The 24,485-nt window shown below is 46.0% G+C and overlaps 1 protein-coding gene and 1 pseudogene across 1 annotated transcript in view; both read right to left on the bottom strand.

Moving 5' to 3' along the window:
• Nucleotides 1-3,956: 3,956 nt before the first annotated feature.
• The window catches only part of TDRD9 (tudor domain containing 9), a 124,565-nt gene continuing 104,036 nt past the window's right edge, over nt 3,957-24,485 (bottom strand). The window contains exons 30-36 of the mRNA XM_089908266.1: nt 23,974-24,044; nt 22,122-22,231; nt 21,475-21,571; nt 20,136-20,274; nt 14,114-14,232; nt 6,961-7,033; nt 3,957-5,692 (exon numbers count right to left, since the gene is read on the bottom strand). Of these exons, the coding sequence (XP_089764392.1) occupies nt 5,591-5,692; nt 6,961-7,033; nt 14,114-14,232; nt 20,136-20,274; nt 21,475-21,571; nt 22,122-22,231; nt 23,974-24,044 (711 nt within the window). The 3' untranslated portion in view covers nt 3,957-5,590. The remainder of the gene's footprint in view (nt 5,693-6,960; nt 7,034-14,113; nt 14,233-20,135; nt 20,275-21,474; nt 21,572-22,121; nt 22,232-23,973; nt 24,045-24,485) is intronic.
• LOC111176023 (large ribosomal subunit protein eL6 pseudogene) lies at nt 16,871-17,771 on the bottom strand (annotated as a pseudogene).

Genomic DNA, 24,485 nt, shown 5'->3' with positions numbered 1-24,485 from the left:
GAACTCCAGAGCTTCAGGCCTTCTCGTTTCAGCCACTCGAGAGTGGCCTGACGCCCTGATCTCCAATTTAAAAACCTGACGGGCATAGTGGTCCAGTGAAGGCAGGTGCCCACTTCTGGATCAATATGGAGCCCACCACACAGATGGCCTGGGAGGAGAAGCAATACTCAGAAGGGGGTGTCCAGTGTCCAGAGTTCTCAGGACAGGGTCGGGGAGGTACTGCAGGGCAGACAGAAAAACAGCTGCTCCCCACCCCTTCAGTCTCCCCTCGGGCTAGTTTCCCTGTCTTCGATCCTACACCTGAGCCTTCCGGAACCTTCCAGAACCACTCAGCCTCCCAGAACCGCTCAGTCTCCCAACCGTGCAGGCATTCCAGCGTCTTCACACAGCTGCCCCTCCGGGCCCCAACCAGTTTCCTCATCAGACTCTCCACCTGTCCTCAAAGCTCAGCAGAAACGCCGAGTTTGGGGAGACTCCCCCCACGCCCACCTGCACCAGGCTAAGGCCCACCCTCGACAAGAGCCCCCTGCGGCCCCGGCTGCCCCGTGACAACACAGACCACGCTCCTCCTGAACACTGTCTCCTCACTAAACCATGAGCTCTTGCGGGCAGGAAGCCTCCTTCACTTCTACCTCCAGCGCCCTGTGCCTGGTGCCAGCAGGTATTCACCTGTCCAGAAAGCTGCCTCTTCCTAAAACTACTTACGTTGATAATCTCCTTCTGCACTTCTAAGTCAGAACTGCTGGGATTCACTAATCCACTTCACATTTAGCAAGTCGCTCTTAACATCTGAACACAGCACTTTGACATCTCCATGGCAATAAGCCCCGTGACAGGAGGTGGCTTTGCCAGCTGCCTCGAGGCACATGCACTGGCCAGTGCCATCGGGTTTCCCTGCTGGAGAAGCCTGGACAGGCAGGAGCACTGTCTGGGTGTATGCCCGTGGCTTTCACCCCGCCCGCGGCCCTCCTGCTCCTCTCAACACAGGGCCACCCCTCAGCCCCTCCCCTCCTGTCTCCCTCCCTCCCCAGGCTGTGGTGGGTTCTATTCAAACCGTATTTGAATACCAAGTAGGTGTCAGGTATTTCAGATTCAGAAATTAATACAGATTCTACCCTTAAGAGACATATAATGTGAAACCCCTCTCTTAGCATTTACTAAGGGGCGGGGTCATCAACCCTAACCTCTCAAAAGGCAATCCAAAAACGCTTGTGGAATAAACGAACCACTTAATTCTGGCAGCATAAGCAGATCCTTGGACCACCCAGGAGACGGGATACTTAATTCTGTCCAGAGACTTACGGACAGCTTTGCAGTACAAAGGGCACCGCTGGGGGTGTACAGAGGCAGAGGAGGAATTCACCAGGGGCAAGCAGGGGCAGAAGTCGGGGCAAGCAGGGGTAGAAGTCAATCCAAGCGGAAGGAACACTGTGTGCACGGACAGAATACCCAAGTACATGCAATGCTCAGGAAATGATGAGAAATAGCCCCGTGGCACTGGGACCCAGGCTGCAAGGTTGTGTGGTGACACGACAGCCAAAGGCGCGTCCAGGCTGGACTAGAGGCATCTGAGCACTGAGGTGACGTGCATGCCACAGGGCGGAGGACGGGAGAAGGGGCAGCAACTAGACATCAGGCAGGAAGTTTCAGCTACAAGGCATTCGCCTGCCATTCTGACACCATTCTGACAAAGTGTTTGTGAATCTAAAACACATTAATTAGCATTATATCAACAATGAAAATTTTCACTGAAAAAAGTATTTTCTGGAATGAATTTCACTAAATCTGTAAAATTCCCTGCTCAATTTTCTAAACAGAGAATGTTTGGGGAGGTGTGTTCTATCTATAGTTGCATTAGTCAGAGCTTCTGTCACTGTGGGATTTCTTTGGAGCCATTTTTTCCCGTGTTAGATCTTAGAAAGATGACAGTTGTGTCCATTTTTTAGCTTTCTGTGACTGCTGTAACACACTGGGGGCTTGACACGACAGAAGTGGATTCTCTACAGCTCTGGAGGCCAGGAGTCTGAGAGCAAGGGGCCAGCAGGGTTCCACTCTTCCCACAGCTCTAGGGGAGGTTCCCCCTGCCTCTTCCAGCCTCTGGTGGCTCTGGGTGGTCCTTGCCTCAGGACCACATCGCTCCAATCTCTGCCTCCATCTTCACATGGCCTCTTCCCTCTGGGTCCTCTATGTGTCTGTTATAAGGATGCTGATTATCGGCTTTAGGGCCTACCCTAAATCCAGGATGATCTTCTCATCTCAGCATCCTTAACTTACCTAATCAGATCCTTTCTCCAAGTAAGATCACATTTCCAGAGAGTCCCAGGGGTTAAGATGTGGACACGGCTTTGAGGGGAAGTTCAGCCCACTACACTGGCGTCCTGAGAACGTTCTTCCTCTCTGATTTTTCAAATCCAACCCTGTTCCCTCGTGTTCCTTCCCCTCTGGAACACACCCCAGTCCGGCCACCTGCTCTCAGCACCAGTGTCTCTCCCTGTGCCTTACCTGCAGTGATCTCACCCTGTGCCCCATGCAGCAGCCAGGATGGTCTCTCTCAGAAAATCAGTTGAGGCACGGTACTACTGCTCAAGCCCCTCTGTGAGCCTGCCACCTCACTCAGAATAAAAGCTGGACTCTGCCCCACGGTCCCAGACCTGGCTTCTGTCTAATGTCCCCTCCTAACCATCCTTGCCCCCAGCCTCCTGGCTGGCTCTCCAAATACACCAAGCATGTGCTCCCTCCTCAGGGCCTGGGCACATTTTCCTCTGCCCAGAACACCTTTTTCCCAGATATCCCCAGATGGGATCTCTACTGGCTGTCCCCCCATCACAAAGGCTTTCCCTGACTGCCGTCTACAGGACAGTGTCACTGCCCTGCACCTGCCCCTGCCCTCTACTGCAGGGTCAGCAAAACAACAACCATGGTCTGACACTTGTTTTTATAAATTTTTTTTTTTCTGGAATGCAGCCCACTCATTTGTTTAAGTATCACCTACGACAACTTCTGAGCTACAACTGCAGAGCTGACGAGCAGCACAGACACCACGTGGCCCACAGAGCCTAGGACATTTACCACTGGGCCCTTTATAGACAGCAGGCACCTTCTGCCCCATCCCTTCAGTCCCTTCAACTGACTTCACAGCTCTTACCACTGCCTGCCTGGTTGCCCATCCTTTGCCTATACACACTCTGAGGTCAGCTCCGTGAGGGTGTCAGTGTCTGTAAGCACCTGCCCCAGTGCCTGGGGCACAGTATGTGCTTAATTAACACCCGCTGAAGGACTGTGCAAATGAAGAAACCACAGCCGCCTCAGAGGAGAGCTCAGCGCTGGTGGGATGGGAAGACAGACTTTTCCTACCTGCCCTTTAAAACCTTTTCATTTCACATCACGGATATGTATTACTAACTTTTTTTTTTTTTTTTTTTGGCGGTACGCGGGCCTCTCACTGCCACGGCCTCTCCCACTGTGGAGCACAGGCTCCGGACGTGCAGGACCAGCGGCCATGGCTCACGGGCCCAGCTGCTCCGCGGCACGTGGGACCCTCCCAGACCGGGGCGTGAACCCGTGCCCCCTGCATCAGCAGGTGGACTCTCAACCACCGCGCCACCAGGGAAGCCCCTAAGTAACTTTTTAAATAAAGTTACTTACTTAGCAAGTAATACATAACTTTCTAAGAATAAACAACTGTTTAAAAGTATGTGACTAGAGAATTATGCACATGAAAAGCAAGGCAATTACCCTCTAAATTAAAGTGATGTGGAAGGAGATGCCATCAAATACACTACCTGGTTTTGCAGAAAATAATATTTACAAAGTTAATGTTATAAAGACTGATGACTGATTTAACCAGCAATATTGACGTGACTGTATGAGGGATGGGGAAAATAAGGTACAGAAAGATGGAAAGAGCTCAATCTTCATCTATTATAGCAGCAATTAATTAATGACTAAAGCGGAAATCATGAAAAAGCATAATTTACTTAATAAAGTACTTATCAAGATGGAGGCAATTCCAAAAAACAAAACAGGTAAGAGTTAGAATGGTTTTCTTTGAGGGTGAGAACCAGAGAAATCAAAAAACTGTATTTTTTTTTCTTTTTTTAAACAAGCCTTTTGGTACTATTTAATTTTTTAACCATTCACAGAACTTTTATTCAAAAGCTAACAAGCAGAACGGGTGCTCATCGGCTCAGGTCTGTCCTCCTGCACTGCTAACCCCACAATGTGCTCACTCTGCAGACATGGGCTAACTACTTCCACCTGGCAAAGCAAAAAGCAAACAGCAGGGTCAAAATATCCTGCTTCTTTTCACAAGGCAGGTGAAATCTTAACCTTAAAGTTGAACAAAGGATGGTGTGTTGCTAGCTTGGTAGCACCACCTCCTGCATAAAGGTGGGAAGCGCATTCCCCAGAAACCCCCCACTGGAATGCTTCTGCTCTGGGCTGCCTCAGAAGCAGCTGAGCAAGACTGGGGCACAGGTGAAGTGGGGGCCATGTGCTCAGACGGTCGTGTCGGGAGCAGCCGCTGCTGCCGGCACACTCAGCATCCAGCGTGCTTCCTGGCTGCCGGCCCAGCACAGCCCTTGGCCAGGCCCCCAGTTTACAGAAGCTCCCCTAGACGGGGTGGTTTTCGAGTTCTCTACATGAGCTCCTGGTCATGACCCCACGTTGCTGACCAAATATGTGTGCTCTCACAAGCCTCAAACTGTCCGCCTGTAAGCAGCCGGCTCAGGTGGACCATTTCTCCGATCCGCCCACTGGCCCTTCCAGACCTTCACTCCAGCTCCTGTCACGCTCGTGTAAGAGCTAACTCAGATCTCATTTACTGCTGCATTTACAGTGGCTCTGCTTTTCTGGTGAAACCCTGTCTGACAAAAGTTGACTTTTAAAAAGAAGTCTATATTCCTTTATTTGGATTTTTTTCAGAATGAAATACCTTTTAATCTCCTCTGACTAATAACTGTCAGAAACAAACTTAGTCTAATGCTTTTATTGTTTTAACATAGATATACTAGTGACCAGGTAATCTCTCTAATTTCCAAAATGTGGACTAAGAATTTAACTTAAGTAGAAACCTAAAATATACAAAACTGAAGTAGTTTTACCAAAATTAGGTATTTTCCTTCATGGAAAAAAAATTAGAAAATGGCACATGGTTTTGAAAAAACACACTGCTTTCCCCTTGTGGTACACTGGGAGCCCTGGTTTCTCCTGTGCCCCAGGTTTAAACCAGTGTAACAAAATAGAACATACAAGCATGTTCTAGAACCTTACATGAAAAATTAGCCACTTATATTTACCTTAGTAAATTGAAAGCAAAATACAGCTCTTTTTCCAAATGAAGTCTTCTTTCAGAATAACTATTCCCAAAGTGTTTATTAATACAGTGATCTTCTGTTTCTAGAAAAGACTAGGCTTTTCCCAATCTTTCACTTGAACAGAAATACCACTTTCCAGCCACCATCCGAAGAGGAAAGGAACTGGGACCGAGAAGGCCTTTCAGACAGAGTGGACAGAGGGAGGCAGCCTGCGGGTGGAGCCTTTAACAGGCCTCCATGGCCCCCAGGAGGGCTGGGTACAGCCTGCATCCCGTCTAGGACCTGAGGACGATCAGTTTGTGCAGCTGGTACAGAAAGGTGTTCTTCCCTCTGCTGCTCTCCCGGTCCGCCTGCTCCATCACCAGCTTCAGATCAACCTGTCGGGGCAAAAGGACCAGTCAGGCTCTGCAATGGGACTTTTCTAGACATAAAGTAAAACAAATAAAATTATACACACACATATACATAGACACATAAGATGGCAGAAACTACTCTTTTAATTTTCCAAAAATATTTACAGAATGCTTCTCTATTCTCACAACAATAAATACTATATATCTGCTATTTCATCTTTAAATTCATCCTAATAATATGGCAATCTTTACCCAGAAATCTCCCATACATTCCTTCCTATGTAACTGTGAACAGTAAACGTGAACAGAGGCATTAAAGCATGTAAGTTTTCTAAACCACATCAACCTCAGAATGAAATTCTGCTTTCCAATTAAGCCCTGCTATTAGCTTCAAACACCCCCGTGGAGGCTGTAGGAGAGGTGGCTGGGGCACAGCTCTGTGCACATGATGGAGCTGGCTCCAGGGACTGGTCCTTAGGGCTCTAACAGGGGAAACCAGTCATGGAGCACATGGAGAGAAGGAACATTCCGCAGCAGAAGTAACTTCCAGACTCAGAGTGGGACAACACCATCTCCAGGGGTGGTAGCCTACTTCCACTGCCAAGGAATGAGGAACTAGTGCCCCAGCTGGTTTATTTATAAAGACATCCTTGGCTCTAGGATTAAAGCTTCAAACTCCTCCCTGAGTTCCCTTCCTGAAGTTACATTTTACTCTAAATCTTACAGACAGGAAATGTCAAGGTGCCCCATATGGGCCGTGCCCTACTTCACAACTGCTATGGACTGAATTGTGTCTTCCGAATCCCCAATGTGATGATATTTGGAGATGAGGCCTTTGCGAGGTTATTCAGGTTAGATGAGGTCATGACGGTGGGGCTCCCATGATGGGATTAGGATGGGATTAATGCCCTTATAAGAAGAGACACCAGAGAGACACCACTCTCTCTGCCATATGAGGGCACAGTGAGAAGGTGGATGTCTCCAAGCCACTCCAACAACAACCAATGTACCCTATCCAAACACTCATACCTGTTTTATCCAAAATTAAAGGATAATTAGCCTGAGGTCTAATTTTTCACCAAGACATTACACAGAGTATACTATCCAGAAACAGCCTGTGTGGCCTGTGACCCTGCCCCGTTAACCAAAGAACCACGCACTTTGCCGCCAGGCTCCCTCTGCTCCCCGGGCATCCTCCACCAACCCTGTTGGAGCCCCTGAATCCATCAAGAGCTCTGTTCCCATCAATCCTGGTGGTAGGCTGCTCACATGGCCACCTATTTCTCACTCACCTGATTCCACTCATATGGCTTTTCATGCCACTTAGGAACAATCTTCTCTCTTGGTTTCAATGGACAGAACAAACTAAAATTTAAAAAAAGAGAGTTTAAGTCACCTTAATTATACGTTAGCAATTGAAAACACTACTGTGATTTTTAAAATGAGATTTAAATCCTATGTACTTTGTACTTAAATCCTATGTACTTTCCCTCAGAATTGTAACTCCAATAAGTTTCTGAAAGGTCAAAATTTATGTAATTATGATCAGAGAATATTTTAACCCCCTATACATTCAAAAACAAAAAAAAATGGAGCAACGTGGGTCCATAAGACTGACCCTTGTTTTCTGTGTTCCCCTAGTAACCAGTGGAGCTGCTCCGTTACCACACGTCGCCTGGGTTACCAAGTCAAGTTCTAGGAAATGTAAAAGGATCTTTTATACCATTTATTCTTAAGCAGCCATGACAAGTTGGAAATGTCATCAGCTTAAAAAGGCAGAGATAGAGAATTCTAGCAATAAGAATGTAAAGAAGTCTGCAAATCTTGCACTACCCCCCCAAACAACTATAAAACTAGACAAAATCGTCCAAAAACCATGCCTGAAGACTCTGGATATTAACCAAAAGCAAATTCAGAAGCATTCATTCACGAAAAACTGCTGAACTCCAGGTAACAACAGTGGAGTCTGTGGAATTCATGCCTGGGGCTACTCACACCCACCACTCACACCCACCCCACCAGCTCAACCTGGCACCCTAGTGTTCCCAGGGTGAAAACAGGCATCTTCACTGCCAGACTGAATTTACTTGATTTGGAGCAGAGGGTAAAGTAAAAACCCTCATGCCTGGCAGCACTGTCAGTAAAAATGGCAACCTCAGTAGGAAATAAATGGAGAAAGCCCACAGCTCTGGGAGCCTTCTGCCCTGGTCCTGCTTGGGGCCAGCAGCAGACCAGCTGACAATCCAGAAATGCAAGAGGGAGATCCTGGAAACGAGTGCCGCAGAGGCTAGTCGGGCTCACCACACACTCCCTAGCTGACGGAGAAGCTGCGCACACCCGTGCAGCAGAGACCTACGAAGGCCCCTGGCCTGCCACACAGCCCTGGCCGACTAGAAGGTGGCATACACGCACAGGAAAGCCCTGGCAAGAAATAAAAGCCAGATTTCAAAACTGCCTGAACTTTGGATGTACTACCTGACCCACACAGAGACCCACCAGCAGAGGGCAGAAGCCTTAATGACTTAGGTATTTAAGCACAACTTCTCACTAGTCATTGGCTGAGCACTAAGCAATGCAGACACAAGGATGACCCCTAACAAGCCAGGCTGAAAAATAAAAAGGAGAATTAAAAAAACAGGCATTAGTGGCCTTACAACATAGTGGGGAAACTGATTCTGCAGAATTTTGCAGGGAGTAATCAAAACCCTACATTAATACACTACATTATCTAAAATGCCCAATTTTCAGCAAAAATTATGAGATATTTTGTGAAGAAACAGGAATGTGTGACCCATACTCAGGAATAAAAAAAAGAACAGCCAACAGAAGCTGATTGAGTGGACTCAGATGTGGTTTTAGCAGGTAAGACTTTAAAGCAAACTGTGTTTAAAGAAATAAAGGAAAATATGATGGCAATGACTCAAAGGTAATCTCAATAAAAATTTAAAACTATACACAGAACCAAAGAGAAATTTTAGAGTTGAAAGGTACAATAACTAAAATGGAAAATTCCTTATGTAGGAGACCAAAATCTGCAGGTGTGAGATGGACAAATAAAGAATCAGTAAACTTAAGGATAGATCAATAGAAGCTAACTAATCTGAACAACAGAGAGAAAAAGGATTGAAGAAAAATGACCAGAGCCTCAGAGATCAGTGGGACAACATCAATTGTACACAAACACATGTAAAATGGGAGTCCCAAAGGAGAGGAGAGCAGGAATAGGGCAGAAAAATCATTTATAAAAATTCAAAGATGCAAATAGGTTATAAGTAAAAGGATAGGAAAAGATATGCCATGCAAACAGTAACAAAACCAAGCCAGAGTAGCTATATTAATATCAGACAAAATAGACTTTAAAACAAGAAATATTACTAGAATAAAAAGATTTCATAATGATGAAAGGGCTAATACATCAGAAAGATACAAAAATTATAAACATAAACGTGTCTAACAGAGCCCCAAAGGACATAAAAGAAAAGCTGACAGACTTGAAAAAAGAAATAACTCAATGATTAGTTAGAAATTTCAATACCCCAGTTTCAACATTACAGAACTAGAGAGAAGAGCAGCAAAGACAGTGAGTCCTAGAGCACCAACTCAATCCACCCAACATCTACAAAACGCCCACCCAACAACAGACGTGCATTCTTCTCAAGTGAACATGGACCATTTTCCAGGAAAGACTGTATGTCAGGCCATAAAAAAAGTCTCAATAAATTTTAAAAGAAATTCTGAAAGACTGAAATCATTCCAAGTATGTATAATACCTACACAGAAATAAATTATATATCAACATTTTAAAAAGTTGAAAAATCCCAAAGTACTTGAAAATTAAACAATATACTTCTAAATAACCCGTCAAAGAAGAAATCACAAGGGAAACTAGAGAATATTTTACAAAGAATAAAAATCAAAATACAACAAATCAAGAAGTATGGGATGCAGCAAAAACAGTAACGGAGAGAAATGTATAGCTTTGAACGTCTGTAACAGAAAAGAAGGTCTCAAAACAATAATTAAGCTTATAAGTTATGAAACTAGAAAAAGAGCACGCTAAACCCAAAGCAATCAGAAGTAAGGGAATAATCATTATGAGAGTGAACATCAATGAAACAGAAAAAAGTTAAACACTAGGGGGGGGAAAAATCAACAAAACCAAAAGTTAGTTCTTTAAAGGGGTCAACAGAAGTAATAAACTTTAGCTAAGCTAAACTGACTTAAGAAGAAAGAAAATCTGAACAGACCTAAAACACAAGAAATTAGTAATTTAAAATCCCCCCACAAAGAGAAGTCCAAGCTCAAATGATTTCATTAGTAATTTCTATCAAATATTTAAAGAAATATCAATCTTATATAAACTCTTTCAGAAAATAGCAGGAAACACCTCCTAACTCATTCTATGAAGCCAGTGCTACTCTGATACCAAATCAGACAAAGATATCACAAGAAAACTTGTGATATCTTGTGAAACCAATAACCCTCATGAAAACGGATGAAAAATCTTTAGCAAAAACCTATTAAAAACCTTTAACTTGTTTGCTATAAAACAAGTTTATAGGGACTTCCCTCATGGCGCAGTGGTTAAGAATCCGCCTGCCAACGCAGGGGACACAGGTTTGAGCCCTGGTCCGGGAAGATCCCATATGCTGCAGAGCAACTAGGCTCGTGTGCCACAGCTACTGAGCCTGCGAGCCACAGCTACTGAGCCTGCACGCCTAGAGCTCCGCAACAAGAGAAGCCACCGCAGTGAGAAGCCCGCACACTGCAACAAAGAGTAGCCCCCACTTGCTGCAACCAGAGAAAGTCCGCATGCAACAACGAAGACTCAACACAGCCAAAAATAAAAATAAATTTTAAAAATAAATAAAAATAAAACAAGTTTATAAAAAGAATTACACACTATGTGGAATTCAGCCCGGGAATGCAGGCTAGTTTTAACAACCAAAAAGCAATTAATGTAATATACCATACAAATCAAAGGAAAAAAAACATGATTATCTCACAGACACAGAAAAGGCATTTGGCAAAATGTGACATTCTTTCCTTATGAAAGCTCTCAGCAAACTAGGAATAGAAAGTAACTCCTTCAACCTGATAAAGAGCCTCTAAAAAACCCTGCAGCTAACCTGCAGCTAACATACTTAGTAGTGAAAAACGATGCTTTCTCCCCAAAACTGGGAACAAGGCAAAGATGTATGTTCTCACCACTTCTATTCAGCTCAATACAGAGGGTTCTAGCCAGTGTAATAAAACAGGAAAAAGAAATTAAGAGCATACAGATTGGAAAGGAAGCAGTAAAACTGTCTTTATTCATAGATATGATCCTGTATGTAGGAAATCCTAAAGAACCTACAAAAACTACTGGCACTAACAAACAGGTTTAACAAGGTCACAGGATAAAAGATCAATATATAAAAATCGAGCTTCCTTGGTGGCGCAGTGGTTGAGAGTCACCTGCTGATGCAGGGGACACGGGTTTGTGCCCCGATCCGGGAAGATCCCACATGCCGCGGAGCGGCTAGGCCCGTGAGCCATGGCCGCTGAGCCTGCACGTCCGGAGCCTGTGCTCCGCAATGGGAGAGGCCACAACAGTGAGAGGCCCGTGTACCGCCAAAAAAAAAAAAAAAAAAAATCAATTGTTCATTTCTAGCAATGAACAATGCAAAAATAAAGAAAACAATTTAAATTCACAATAGCATCAAAAAGACTAAAATAGAAATAATTTAACAAAATACTGCACACTTGAAAACCATAAAAAGTGTTAAGGGAAATTAAAGGATATCTAACAGACATTCCAGCTCAGTGCATTGTACAACTCAATACTGTTAAGATGGCAGTTCTCCTCAAACTGATCTACAGATTCAATACAAGCCCCATCACAACCCCTGCAAGGTTTGTTGTAGAAATGAACAAGACGATCTTAAATTTTATATGGAAAGTAAAAGGATCTAAAAGAGTAAAAAAACAACTTTGAAAAAGAAGAACAAAATATGAGGACTAACACTACCCAATTTCTATTAAAGACAGACACAAATCAACAGAAAATAGGAAAGTTCAAAAATAAATCTTTACATTTATGGCCAATTGATTTTTGACAGGTGCCAAGGCAATTCAGAGGGGGAAAAGACAGTTCTTCAGCAAATGATGTTATAACAACTGGATGTTCATATGTGAAAAAATGAACTTAAGACTCTTACACGTCACACCATATACAAATATCATCTCAAAATGGATCAAAGACCTCAGTACCATAAGTAAATATAAGAATTAGAGGAAAACAGAGGAGAAAGAAAACTCTTCTGTGAAGTTGGGTTTAGCAAAGATTTTTCAGATATAACACCAAAAGCATAAAATTTTTTTTAAAAAAGCTAAAGTGGACACCATCAAAATTAATAACGTGTTCTTTAGGATATGCCATTAAGAAAATGAAAAGACAAGCTGTGTGACGGGGAAAATATCTGCAAATTGCAAATTCGGAAGAGACCTTTAGCTATAGCATTATAAAGAATTCCTACAACTCAATAAGACGACAATCAAGCCAATTAAAAAACAGGGAAAAGATCTGAAGATACTTCACCAGAAAAGGTGTATGACTGGTTAATAAGGATATAAAAAGATCTTTTATATCATTAGTTATTAAGGAAATGCAAATTAAAACCATAATAAGATACTACCATAACTCCACTAGATTAAGTACAACAAAAAATACACTGACAATGCCAGGTGCAGGCAAGGATGTGAAGAGACTGGAACTGTCATATGTTGCTGGTGGGAATGTAATACGCAAGTCACTTTGGAAAACAGTTTGTCCATTTCTTAAAATTAACATAAACTTACTATACAACCTACCAATTCTACTCCTAGATATCTACCCGAGAGAGAAGAAAATATATGTTCAGTCAAAGACTTTACATGACTTTCCAGAGTAGCATTATTCATAACAGCCAAATACTGGAAACAATCCAACCATTTCATCAACTGGTGAATGGATGGATAAAGGAAATATGGCATAGACAAACAGTGGAGTATTATTCAGTTGTTAAAAAGAACAAACATGTTACAACACGGATGAACCTCAAACATATTATGCTCAATAAAAGAAGCCAGATTTTTTTTTAAAAAAACATTATGCCATTTATATAAAATTTTCAGAGAAGGCAAATCTATGGAGACCAAGAGCAGCTCAGTGGTTGCCCAGAGTGGGGGCAGGAATAGGAGTTGCTGACAAACGTAAGAACTTGTGTTTCTAAAAACAGCTTTATTGAGGTACGTACCAAGAACTAATTAATTTAAGTACACAATTTAATAATTTTAGTAAATTTACAGATTTGTGTGACTATCACCACAACTGTTCTAAGGTATTTATAAGCGAACTTTTGGGGATGACAGAACTGTTGTAAAGCTGAGTTGTGGTGATGGTTAGCACAAGTCCGCAAACTTACTAAAACCACTGAACTGCTACCCTAACCCCCACCTACCCAGAGCACAGCAAGTCAGGACACGGCCACCCTCGTCGGGGGTGGAGAGAGAGGGGATAAGGAGAGGCAAAGGAGCACCAGGTGACTGGTCCTTCCTGGCGAGAAGGTGTCCTGTGCTATTGGGAGCAGAGCTGTGTAAGAACAGGGAGCATCTGCCAATTTGGTGACCTGCCGCTCCTTCCCATATGCATTTTGGGTGATTTCTTTTAGCTTTATGAGCACTTCTTATGTTTTATAACACGGTTTCCCTCAGCTGCTGGTCACGTGGCACATTCACTGCGTGCAAACACACTGAGATGACCTGTGCACTGTATGTATGTTAAACTTCAACACAAAGTTCACGTAAAAATATTTTCAGCCTTTATCACAATGGCTAAGGCAGCTCTGTTTATCTAACACCTTTCTGAAAGGTGTCCACTGCTCCCTGTTCTCACGCAGGACTGGATGTGCCGGGAGCCTTCTGTTTGCTCCTCCCCCATGTCTGTCCTCCCTTCTCGGCCTCCTCTGAGCTGTCCAGGCTGACCTGGGCTCACAGGCTGCACCAACGAGAGCCCCTGTCCTAGGGATTGGGATTGGGTTTGGCCAACGGAGAGCCCAGCAAGTGTCGGAGGGGGAGGGGGAAGCGTGACAGCGGGGCCCACTCCTGTAAGTTGGTCCTCTCCACACAGCCTCTCAGCCTCCACAGCCCAGGCCCCTTCCCTCCCTTTCCCCCTGAGGTGCCCACTGTGGTTTCCCTCCGACCTGCCTGTGCCATTTGAAAGGGTCTCTTTATCACATTCTCAAGCCGCCCCTACTTGCTGCCTGGCTCCTGGCTGACGATCAGGACACAGGTGGCTGGTGCCTCCGTCTGGCACCTCTAGCTGCCGCCCCGCGTCAGAGGATCAGTCTATCACGTCTCATAAACAATTCAAGGCATTCACAATCTAGACAGCTAAGAAAGAAAACTTGTCATCACACAACTCACCCTAAAAGTTTCTGCCGAGCATTATCCTGCAACTGTGTGATCCTTTCTGGCCCAAGACACATCGATCCATTTGGTCCATCACACACTAGCTTGTTAATAGCAGCTCTGAGAATATTAATCTGTAAATAAAATGGCAACGTACTCATATGGTTCTTCTATAATTGAATTCCACTCCACATTTAAATAATTCATAAGCATTCAGATTTCATATTTTCATGATTATCATCAGTATCGTTTCTGGAAGAAATTATCAAAACGACACAAATAACACCAATAACCACTATCAATAATTTAAGAAGCAATAACAGAAAAAAAAACAGCAAGGAAGGTTCAGACTTTTCAGTGTAAGCACACTTTTTAAACTTCTATTAAAATTTAATAGTTTAACCCATGGGGTTACACTGTTCAAAATCTACTTGTATCACATACCCAGTAAGCCCTCTGTATCTGTGGATTCAACCAACCTTGGATCAAAAACATTCAGAAAAAAAAAATTCCATGAAGTTCCAAAAATCAAAACCTGAATTTGCCATACACTGGCAACTATTTACATAGGGTTTACATTGTATTAGGTATTATAAGTAATCCAGAGATCATCTAAAGTGTATGGGTGGTGTGTACAGGTTATATGCAAATACTACACCATTTTATATAAGGGACTTGAGCTTCTGCAGATTTTGGTATCTGATGGGGGTCTTGGAACCAATCTCCCACAGATACCGAGGGAGGACCATATGTTCCTCTCACTTTGTGTGTGTCTTTTCTTCCTTTATTTTTTTTAATATTTATTTATTTGGCTGCATCAGGTCTTAGTTGAGGCACATGGGGTCTTTCGCTGCAGCACGAGCTTCTCTCTAGTTGTGGCACACGGGCTCCAGAGCACGTGGCCTTAGTAGTTGTGGCACGCAGGCTCTAGAGCACATGGGCTTAGTTGCCCCACAGCATGTGGGATCTTAGTTCACCGACCAGGGATTGAACCCACGTCCCCTGCATTGGAAGGAGGATTCTTAACCACTGGACCACCAGGGAAGTCCCTTGTGTGTGTTTTTTCAATTGAGGTACAATTGGTACATGACAGTATGTTAGTTGCAGGGGTACAAAAGAATAATTCGGTGCTTGTATACACTGCACAGTAAGTCCAGTTACCACCGGTCACCATGTACCTGACCCCTTCACCCTTTCCGCCCCTCTCGGCCCCTACTGTCGCCCTGTTTGCAACGTTCCCACAGAAGCCTGAGGAGTGCCCCCCAGAGTAACAACGTGCCATATTTTGTTCCAGCCTGTGTCATAGTGTTTAATGAACTTTCTGCTTTGAGTAATCTGAAATTTAGGAAGAGCAGCGAAGACAGAACAGACGTTCCGTGCACCCCTCCCAGACGCGAACGCCTTCCACCCGCAGTCCATCTGTCACTACTCAGAGGCTGACCTGGGCACGTCACTATTAACTGGAGTCCAGGCTCCATGTGGATTTGACCACCTTTTCCACTCACGTCCTCTTTCTATCTCCGGACCCAATCCAGGGCACCACACTGCACCTGTTGTCACGTCTCCCCGGTCTCCTTTGGTCCAGGGCAGTTTCTTAGCCTTTTCCTGTTTTTTGAGACCTTGACAGTTCTGATTTCTGGTCAGATATTTTGTGAGATGCCCCCTAGTCTGGGCTTATGTGACGCCTTTCTCATGATTAGGTTGGGGTGGTGAGTTCTGGGGAGAACCCCAAAGAGGTGGGGGCCCTTCTCATCCCGTCCCGTCAGGACACGTGCGCCATCGCCAGGACGGATCACTGGTGATGCTGGCCTTGGCCACTTAGCCGAGGCAGTGTCTGCCAGGCTCCGTGGAAGCCAGTCACTAAGTCTAGTCCACTCTCAAAGCGGGGAGGAGGGAACAGGGGAGGTGTAAGCTCCACCTCCTGGGCACTGCTGGGAATTCTCCTGAGTGGAAGATTTGTCTCCTCGTCCCCATTTGTTTATTCAATCACTTGTTTACACCCTTTGGACACTGTGGGTTATAACCCAATACCCCATGATTTATTTTATTGCTCTGTCCCAACCCTGGCCACTGGCCTCCCATGTCCCTGTGACAGGCTGCATACTTTTGTTTCTTGAGTGCTTCTTTACTTCCTCGCTCTACAAGAAGCTCCAGGCTCATCCTGTGTTTCCTCTGCCCATTTCTCCAAGGAGCCCTGGTTCCTTTTATTGGAAAATCCTATCAGAAACCGCAATCTGGGCCCTGGGTTTGTTCATGGCTACTGGGGTGTCATCATTTCTTGCGCTCAGAGAGCTAGGTTATTGGTGCGTGCGTACGAAATCATGTATACACACGTAACTTACTTGCATGAAGTTAAACATGAATTCCTACTGAACCATGTCTCTCAGTCACCCTGTCCCACAGGGTGTGTTCTAGCCTTCCTTTCTAAGTCCATCTCTAAGTTTAGTAATAAGAAACCTGGCTCCTGCGTCCGTTTACTCTGTTGCTCAAGCCCAGTAGCACACAGTTTCAGAAATAACTTGCACTCCATGAGAAACAACTTTACCAAGTAGAAGACAGGAGCCTTACCATTTCCAGTCAAAAGTGTTTTCCAAAGCTCCTTTTCCCCTCACCCCCTTCAATGCAATTATCCCCCAAATCCTAGTCGGTGTTGGGTGTGTGTGTGTGTGTGTGTGTGTGTGTGGATTGCATATATCAGAGTTCCACTCTTTCACGGGGCATGGACTATGTTTTTTTTTTTTAATATTTATTTTTTTACTTATTTTTTTTTGGACCCAATTATTTAATTAGGTTCTTTGTAAGAAGTTTAGAACACTACTTTGTGAGGATAAATTCTGTTTGTAAGAGCGAACACAGAGCGGAGGTAGCCCTGGAGCTGAGGAACAGCTTTGATTCTTTGCAGGATTTGAGTCCACAGCTTTCTGATCAACCTTCCGCTGCTCTGTAATCTCGTATTTCTCTCTCTCTGTGTCGAAGATCTCACCTTCCTGGTGCCTGGGCTTACGCAGTTTCTTCTTCTTGAAGTAAGCGTCAGTGAGATGTTCTGGGATTTTCACACCACTGATATCAATTTTGGTGGAAGTGGCAATGACAGATTTCTGGTGTGTTCTCCACAGAGGAACTCGATTGAGGGACAGAGGCCCGGTCACAAGTAGCAAGCCACTGCTCAGCTGCTTCAGGAAAATGACCCTCTTGCCTCTGTGGCGCCCAGTGAGGCAGATCAGAATGGTCCCAGGAGTGATGCTAGCGCGCAGTTTTCTCACATGCTTACTGAAGGGTTTTTTGCCGTGACTCAACAGCTCTCAAGGCACATCTTCAGTAGGATGATACCTAGGCATTTTGCGAAGTTTAACCACCCGGGTACCACCATTCTTGTCACCACCAACTGGTTTTGTGACAGTAGCAAGAACCTTCACCTTCTTTTTCTTTTCAACCTTGGATTTAGCTGCTGAATACTTCCTCTCGTACGAGGCCTTTCTGGAATACACAGCCGATCGGGAATATCTGCCAATTCCTCTGACGAGGACAGGGTTTCGGCTGCAGTGAGGCTTCCCCTTCTTAACCTGCTTCACCTTTTTAACCTTGCCACCAGCATCAGCCTTCTTGGCTTCAGGTTTTTCTCCTTAGTATCTGGCTTCTCAGCCTTTTCACCCGCCATCTTGCAAGATGGGAAAAACTATTTTTTTACTTACTTATTTGGTTGCACCAGGTCTTAGCTGCAGCAGGTGGACTCCTTAGTTGCAGCAATGGGCTCCTTAGTTGTGGCAGGCTAACTCTTAGCTGCGGCACGCACGTGGGATCTAATTCCCTGACCAAGGATCGAACCCGGGCCCCCTGCACTGGGAGCGTGGAGTCTTAACCACTACACCAACAGGGAAGCCCCAGACTATGGGATTTTTTGGTTTTTTGTTGTTGTTGTTTTTAACATCTTCATTGGAGTACAATTGCTTTACAATGTTGTGTTAGTTTCTGCTGTATAACAAAGTGATTCAGCTATATACATACATACAACCCTATATCCCCTCCTCTTGCGTCTCCCTCCCACCCTCCCTATCCCACCCCTCTAGGTGGTCACAAGTCACCGAGCTGACCTCCCTGTGCTATGCGGCTGCTTCCCACTAGCCATCTATTTTACATTTGGTAGTCAGACTACGGGTTTTGACAAGCACACAGAGCCATGCATCTACCCCCGCAGCACACACAGGGCAGCTCCTTCACTCTCCAGTCCCTGTGGTATCCTTTGTGGTCCATCACTCCTCTGCCCCCAGGAACCACGAATCTGTTTTCCGTCCCTATAGTCTGGCCTTTTCCAGAATGTCATATGAATAGAATCATACCATCTGCAGCCCCCGCCCGAGTCCTGGCTTCTCTCACTTAATAACATGCATTTAAAATTCGCTCACGTTGTTGCAGGAATCAACTGCTCACTCCCTTTACTGCTGCGCAGTGCTCCACTGTGTACGGCTGTGCCACAGCTTGTCCATCCCCTGCTGAAGGACATCTTGACTGCTTCCAGTTGTTAGCTATTATGAATGCTGCAATCCATATTCACAAACAGGTCTTATGTGGATGTAAGTTTTCAAATCTCTTTGATAAATACTTAAAAGTAGGACTCCTGGGTCTTACGGTCGGTGTATGTTTAACTTTGAAGAACCTTATCCTCCACAAAACACTAGCCCCGCTCTGCACTCCCACCAGCAGTAACAGTGTTCCTGTTGCTCCACATCCTTGCCAGCACTGGGTATTTTCAGTTTTTTGGATTTTAGCCATTCTAATAGGTCTGCAGAGGTACATCACTGAGATCTTAACTTGCATTTTCCTAATGACATATGATGTTGAACACCTTTTCATTGGTTTATTGCCATCCATATTTAATTTAATTGCTTATTTTGTTGAGTTTTAAGAGTTCATTACACATTATGAACAAAAGTCCTTCCTTAGATACATATTTGCAAATATTTCCTCCCCGTGTGTAGCTTGTCTTTTCATCCTCTTAACAGGGTCTTCTGCAGAGCAGGTTTTAATTTGATAAAGTCCAAATTATCAATTTTTTCTTTCAGATTATGCTTCATTGCATCTACAAACTCATTGCCAAACCCAAGGTCATATAGATTTTCTCCTGCATTTACTTCTAGAAGTTTTACAGCTTCACATTTCATGACTAGGTCTATGATCTAAGGAGTACTTTTAAGCTCCAAAGCCCCTTTACATGAAAGGGCAGTCAAGTTCAATCAACAAAGCCACATGCCCCCTGGAGAAAGGACCAGACCGCAGGCCTCACCCAGTGCCCCTCCCCCACCCCACCCCCTCCTGCACAGCTATGCCAACCTCAGCGACTCCATGGAACTTCTAGCACTCTGGAGGAGTGCTTCCAAACTACCTGTCCTGAAAGACCAGCTTTGTTTCTCATTTTGTAAAATGCAAGAGAACTGAGTTACTACAACAATGAAATACAAAAACAAAAGCATATAAAACATAAGCCCAAATTTTTCATTATTAAATTCAAAAGCTATAAAATTACTTTGTCACCCAAGTCTCTAAATGGTCAGCCTTAACTTGTGCACTGATCTGGTCCCAGACCAGCATAGGTACTTCCGCTGCAGAGTCGAGTTTGCACCCAAGGGTCAGCCCAGCAAGCCCCCCACCGCGTGTGTGTGGAAAGGACCGAGTGGGGCAGGACTTTCCTCAGTCCCCAACAGGAACTAGCAAGGATGTCCAGCTGGTCCTGACTTGGGGTGAGGCCTGGGTAGACATGCACGGCAGTCTTGCTGCCTGCTGTTCAGTCCTACTGCCCAGGAAGGCTTACTGTGCCGGGAGGTACCTAATGAGAAATTCAGAGAGCACCACCTGTCAGGAAGCTACTTTGCACAGAAAAGTAAAACAGGCAGGTCAAGGGAGAGCGAGCACCTCCAGGACCGGAGGTGTGCGCCTGCATTTTAAGCACGGCGTCAGACACAGCTCCTGTTGCTAAACGGCTGTACCAGCAAAACGAGAGCGAGCAGCAGCTCCCACTCTATGATGACCTCAGCAGCCTTACCTCTATGGCATCCTCCACGCTGAACTGCACGTCAAATGCGAGCTCCATGTCATGCTCCGGCAGGAGAGGGGCCCCTGTAGTCGGATTCCACCCCAAACCACAGAGGACTCCAGTATAGCATTTGCCATCTCGATCAACTCTAAATGAAAAGTTTTGAGAAAAGTTAATATTTCAAAATTGTTAAGCCACGGGGTTTTTTGTTTTTGTTTTTTTGAATGGGCAGCCTGAGTTTATTTTATACATACAGATAGTATATATATATTTATTTACTTATTGAAGTATAGTTGATTAACAATATTGTGTTAGTTTCAGGTATACAACACAGCAATTTGGATATATATATGTATGTATGTGTATATATCCCTCTTCAGACTCTTTTCCCTTATAGGTTATTAGAAAATATTGAGGGGCTTCCCTGGTGGCGCATTGGTTAAGAATCCGGCTGCCAATGCAGGGGACGCAGGTTCGAGCCCTGGTCCGGGAAGATCCCACATGCTGTGGAGCAACTAAGCCCGTGCGTCACAACTACTGACCTGGCACTCTAGAGCCCGCAAGCCACAACAACTGAGCCCGTGTGTCACAACTACTGAAGCCAGCGCTCTAGAGCCCGTGAGCCACAACTACTGAGCCTACATGCCACAACTACTGAAGCCCACACGCCTAGAGCCCATGCTCCACAACGAGAAGCCACCGCAATGAGCAGCCCACGCACTGGAACGAAGAGTAGCCCCTGCTCGCCGCAACTAGAGAAAGCCCGCACGCAGCAATGAAGACCCAATGCAGCCAAAAAGAAATTAATTAATTAATTAAAAAAAAAAAGCGAGCCCTGCTCACTGACACACTTCTCTTTACTAAAGCCTCTAGGAGTTCCTGTCTGATCTTGGCACAAGAAAGAGCCACCGCTGCAGTCTTACCTCGTGGCACCATCGCGAGTGGGACGGGCATGGTTTCCCACTGACAACCGGTGCCAGGAGACTTGGTGTCACAACCACAGCCCATTAACAACAGGACGTCCATCAGCGCGGTGCTGATGCTGGGCCTCACCTCCACCTCCACTTTGATCCCTTGCCCCACTTCAAGTCACGCTCCTGTGTGAGGCTGCATGTCCTTGTCAGCTCTCTGAGCTTCTTTCTAAACTGAGTCTCAGTGTAGCTCCGCAAATAACCATAATGCCTCCCTCAATCACACTGAAGCTGGGGGAGGTGCGGCCGGCCTCCAGACCTGCCAAGGACACTTTTCCATCAGCGCTTTCTCTCCAAAAGGAGGGAGGGGCCCCGTTTCTCCCACTGGGTTCGCATCTTACCAAAGCCTGGGGACAAGACGAGGGAGCACCCCATACCTGAGCTCCATGACTGGTGCAAACAGCATGCTGAGAAGCGCAGGAAGGCCGGGGATGTGCGGCATCAGCGAGGTCTCCCTCAGCAGCATGGTGGACCCTGTGGACAGTCACAGCCAAGGGCAGCGCTGGGCGCATTGTAATGAGTGTGCCATCTTCCCCCCCACAACTCCTCCTTGTCCTCAGGCCTCCCTCCCTGTGTTGAGTCTGTCCCCACAGATGTGCCCCAGCAGAGAAGTGCTCCCTGGTGTCGGTCCCCACAGCACCCCAAGAGGAACCCCTTATCCTAAGGCTCAAGCTTCGACCCCGTTTGGGGACCCGTCCTGTCTGGTTACTCTCGCCTTTCCTTTCTCCTCCTTAGGCTATAGGGTTTGTCCCTGGGCCAAGCTCTTGGATTTGCTCTCCTTCGTGGCCAAGCACAGTGGAATGAATGGATGATCAAGGAATCAATCCACGCATCCCTGCACAGCGGGAAGGTGATGATGCTCCAGTTCTTAAACTCCCACCAGCCAGTGTACTCAGGAAATAGTCTAAAACATGGCACACAGGCGTGAGGCTGTTCACTGATTACAAGACAAACTGTTCCAGGAACTGGAGTCAAGGGGAAGAAGAGAAAAGCAACACCGCAGGGACAGCAGGCCTTCACTCACCGGTGGCGTTAACCGAAAGGGAAGCTGCAACCAGCATCCTCTGGTGGAGGTCCTCAGGGCTGTCGCTGATGATGACGGAGTTGATGCTCTCCTTCTCAATCCGAACACGCCTGAAAGGAGAGCTGTCGGGAGACGGCTGCTCCCCCACCCGCGAGGCAGTGAGTGACGCCAAACCCGCGAGGAGCACGTTTCAAAGGCACTCCGACACGCAGACACAGGCCCAACAGGCGCAATACACCACGGCCCGTCTGCACTGAGCCTCCTCACGCTGGAGCCCTGGGGCTGGTCCTCCACCCCTTCCGCTCTTCCACCCCTCGTGTGATCCCAGCCATCCCTGGAGCCACGTGCTGACGCTGCCCGAACCTCTACCTGCGCCCCAGACCTCTGTGCCGTGGCCACCCGCCCCCTTCCCCCTCTCAGCGGAGCCCAGCAGGGCGCCCTCCACTCCCACTCCTCCCCCAGCACCAACTCTAATCAGGCACCGGCCTGCTGGGTCCACACCGAAAGCTCTCACAAAGCTGCCCACCTCTGCACCTCCTGTCGTGGACTCGGCACGGTCCACGGCGGTCCTGCTCTGGAGCACAGTGTGAGCAGCCTCAGAGGTCTGCGCCTACCCGAGCGTCCTTCATGCTGGAGCTCTGCACACTTTAAAGTGTTCACAGAGCACTTGAACACCTTGTGAAAATGCAGGTTCGAAAGGTCTGGGTGGGGCTGAGCCCTGCATCCCTAACAAGCTCTTGGGGACACGTCTGCTGCTGGTCCTGGAGGAGACTTCGAGAAGCCAGGGTCTACCCTGTAGCCGAAGTGACCATTTAAAGTGCACACAGGGCTTCCCTGGTGGCGCAGTGGTTGAGAGTCTGCCTGCCAATGCAGGGGACATGGGTTCGAGCCCTGGTCTGGGAAGCTCCCACATGCTGTGGAGCAACTAAGCCCATGCACCACAACTACTGAGCCTGCGCTCTAGAGCCCGTGAGCCACAACTACTGAGCCTGCGCGTCCGGAGCCTGTGCTCCGCAACAAGAGAGGCCGTGACAGTGAGAGGCCCGCGCACCGCGATGAAGAGTGGCCCCCACTCACTGCAACTAGAGAAAGCCCTTGCACAGAAACGAAGACCCAACACACCCAAAAATAAATAATTTATAAAAAATTAAAAAAATTAAAAAATAAAGCACACACAGTGAGGCTTCCCACGTGGCTTGTGAGGCTCTGCAGCCCCCGCACTTTCCCTCCACTTCCTCAGAGGTGACCCAAGGCCCATATGCCTGCTGCTGGGACCCTCCCCACCCAGCCCTCACCCTGCCTGCCCTGACAGCTGGACTTCTCCTGGTCTAACTCCTCTGCAGGCTTCAGGTCTCACATTTCCCTGGAAAATCTCGACGGCCTTCCGACTGTGGACAGGGGCCCCTCTTAGATGCCTTCGTAATGTTCCATGGCCCCTAACAAGACCCTCATCAACCTATCTTGAAATAAGTGGCTTTCTCTGTCCTACCCTCTGCCCACTGGACCCATAATCTGAGGGAGGACACCAGCTGTGTTTGTTCACTACTGTTCTCCCCAACTGCTCCCAGGACGCAGGGGGCACTCACAGACCTGCTGAATGTATAACAATTACAGTAAGAGCAGAAAAAACGAAGGCTTTGATGAAAGATACTCCAACATGTCTTATACAGAATGGCTTTCACATAAGAGAGAATGGGAACTGCAGATTTGGAGCTAGTGGAGAAGCTGGAAGGAGTCAGAAAAAGTAACACATTCCTACAGGTCAGGTATTAAAAAAAAGATAGTTTCTGATGAGCTCTGTAAAAAGAGGACCAAAGAAAAAAACTTCATGGGAAACTTAAGTTAATCATACCTGAACTTGGATATTCTGGTCAGACTATGACACCTCAGTTCATAAGGGTTAAAAGGCCCATGAAGTATTGCCTGTACACATAAAATATACAAGATGTTACCAGTAAGTAAAATGTCACTTCACATACATTTAAAAAATCCAAAAGCCAGCTCATAGTTTAAAAAAAGAAAAAAGCTACACCTTCGTCAGTCATAACATCTTTGAGATTTAATGGGAGAAAAATGCGTTAAAGGAGGTATTTTTCTGGTATGCAACTGATTCCTTCCATGGTTTCGCTAACTTTCCTCTCTCTATATATATAAATACATACACATACTTTGGTCAAAAAAAGGAAACACTGCCAAATACTTCAGTGAAAGTATTCTTTTCATGGCAGCAGACTATTCCAGTTAAATAAGCAGGTCTATGACCACACAGCCAAAGGCTGGGGCAGTGTAAGAGTGAGTCCCTGTCAGCCCTCCTCCAAACGGGCCAAGTGACTAGAGCACCTCCACGGGATGAAGCTAAGCCTT

The sequence above is a fragment of the Delphinapterus leucas genome, chromosome 2, assembly GCF_059928025.1.
Source record: "Delphinapterus leucas isolate spDelLeu-1000000601 "Yukka" chromosome 2, BTC_Dleu_Yukka2, whole genome shotgun sequence".
Lineage (NCBI taxonomy): Eukaryota > Metazoa > Chordata > Mammalia > Artiodactyla > Monodontidae > Delphinapterus > Delphinapterus leucas.
This window is presented reverse-complemented; position numbering and strand designations above follow the sequence as displayed.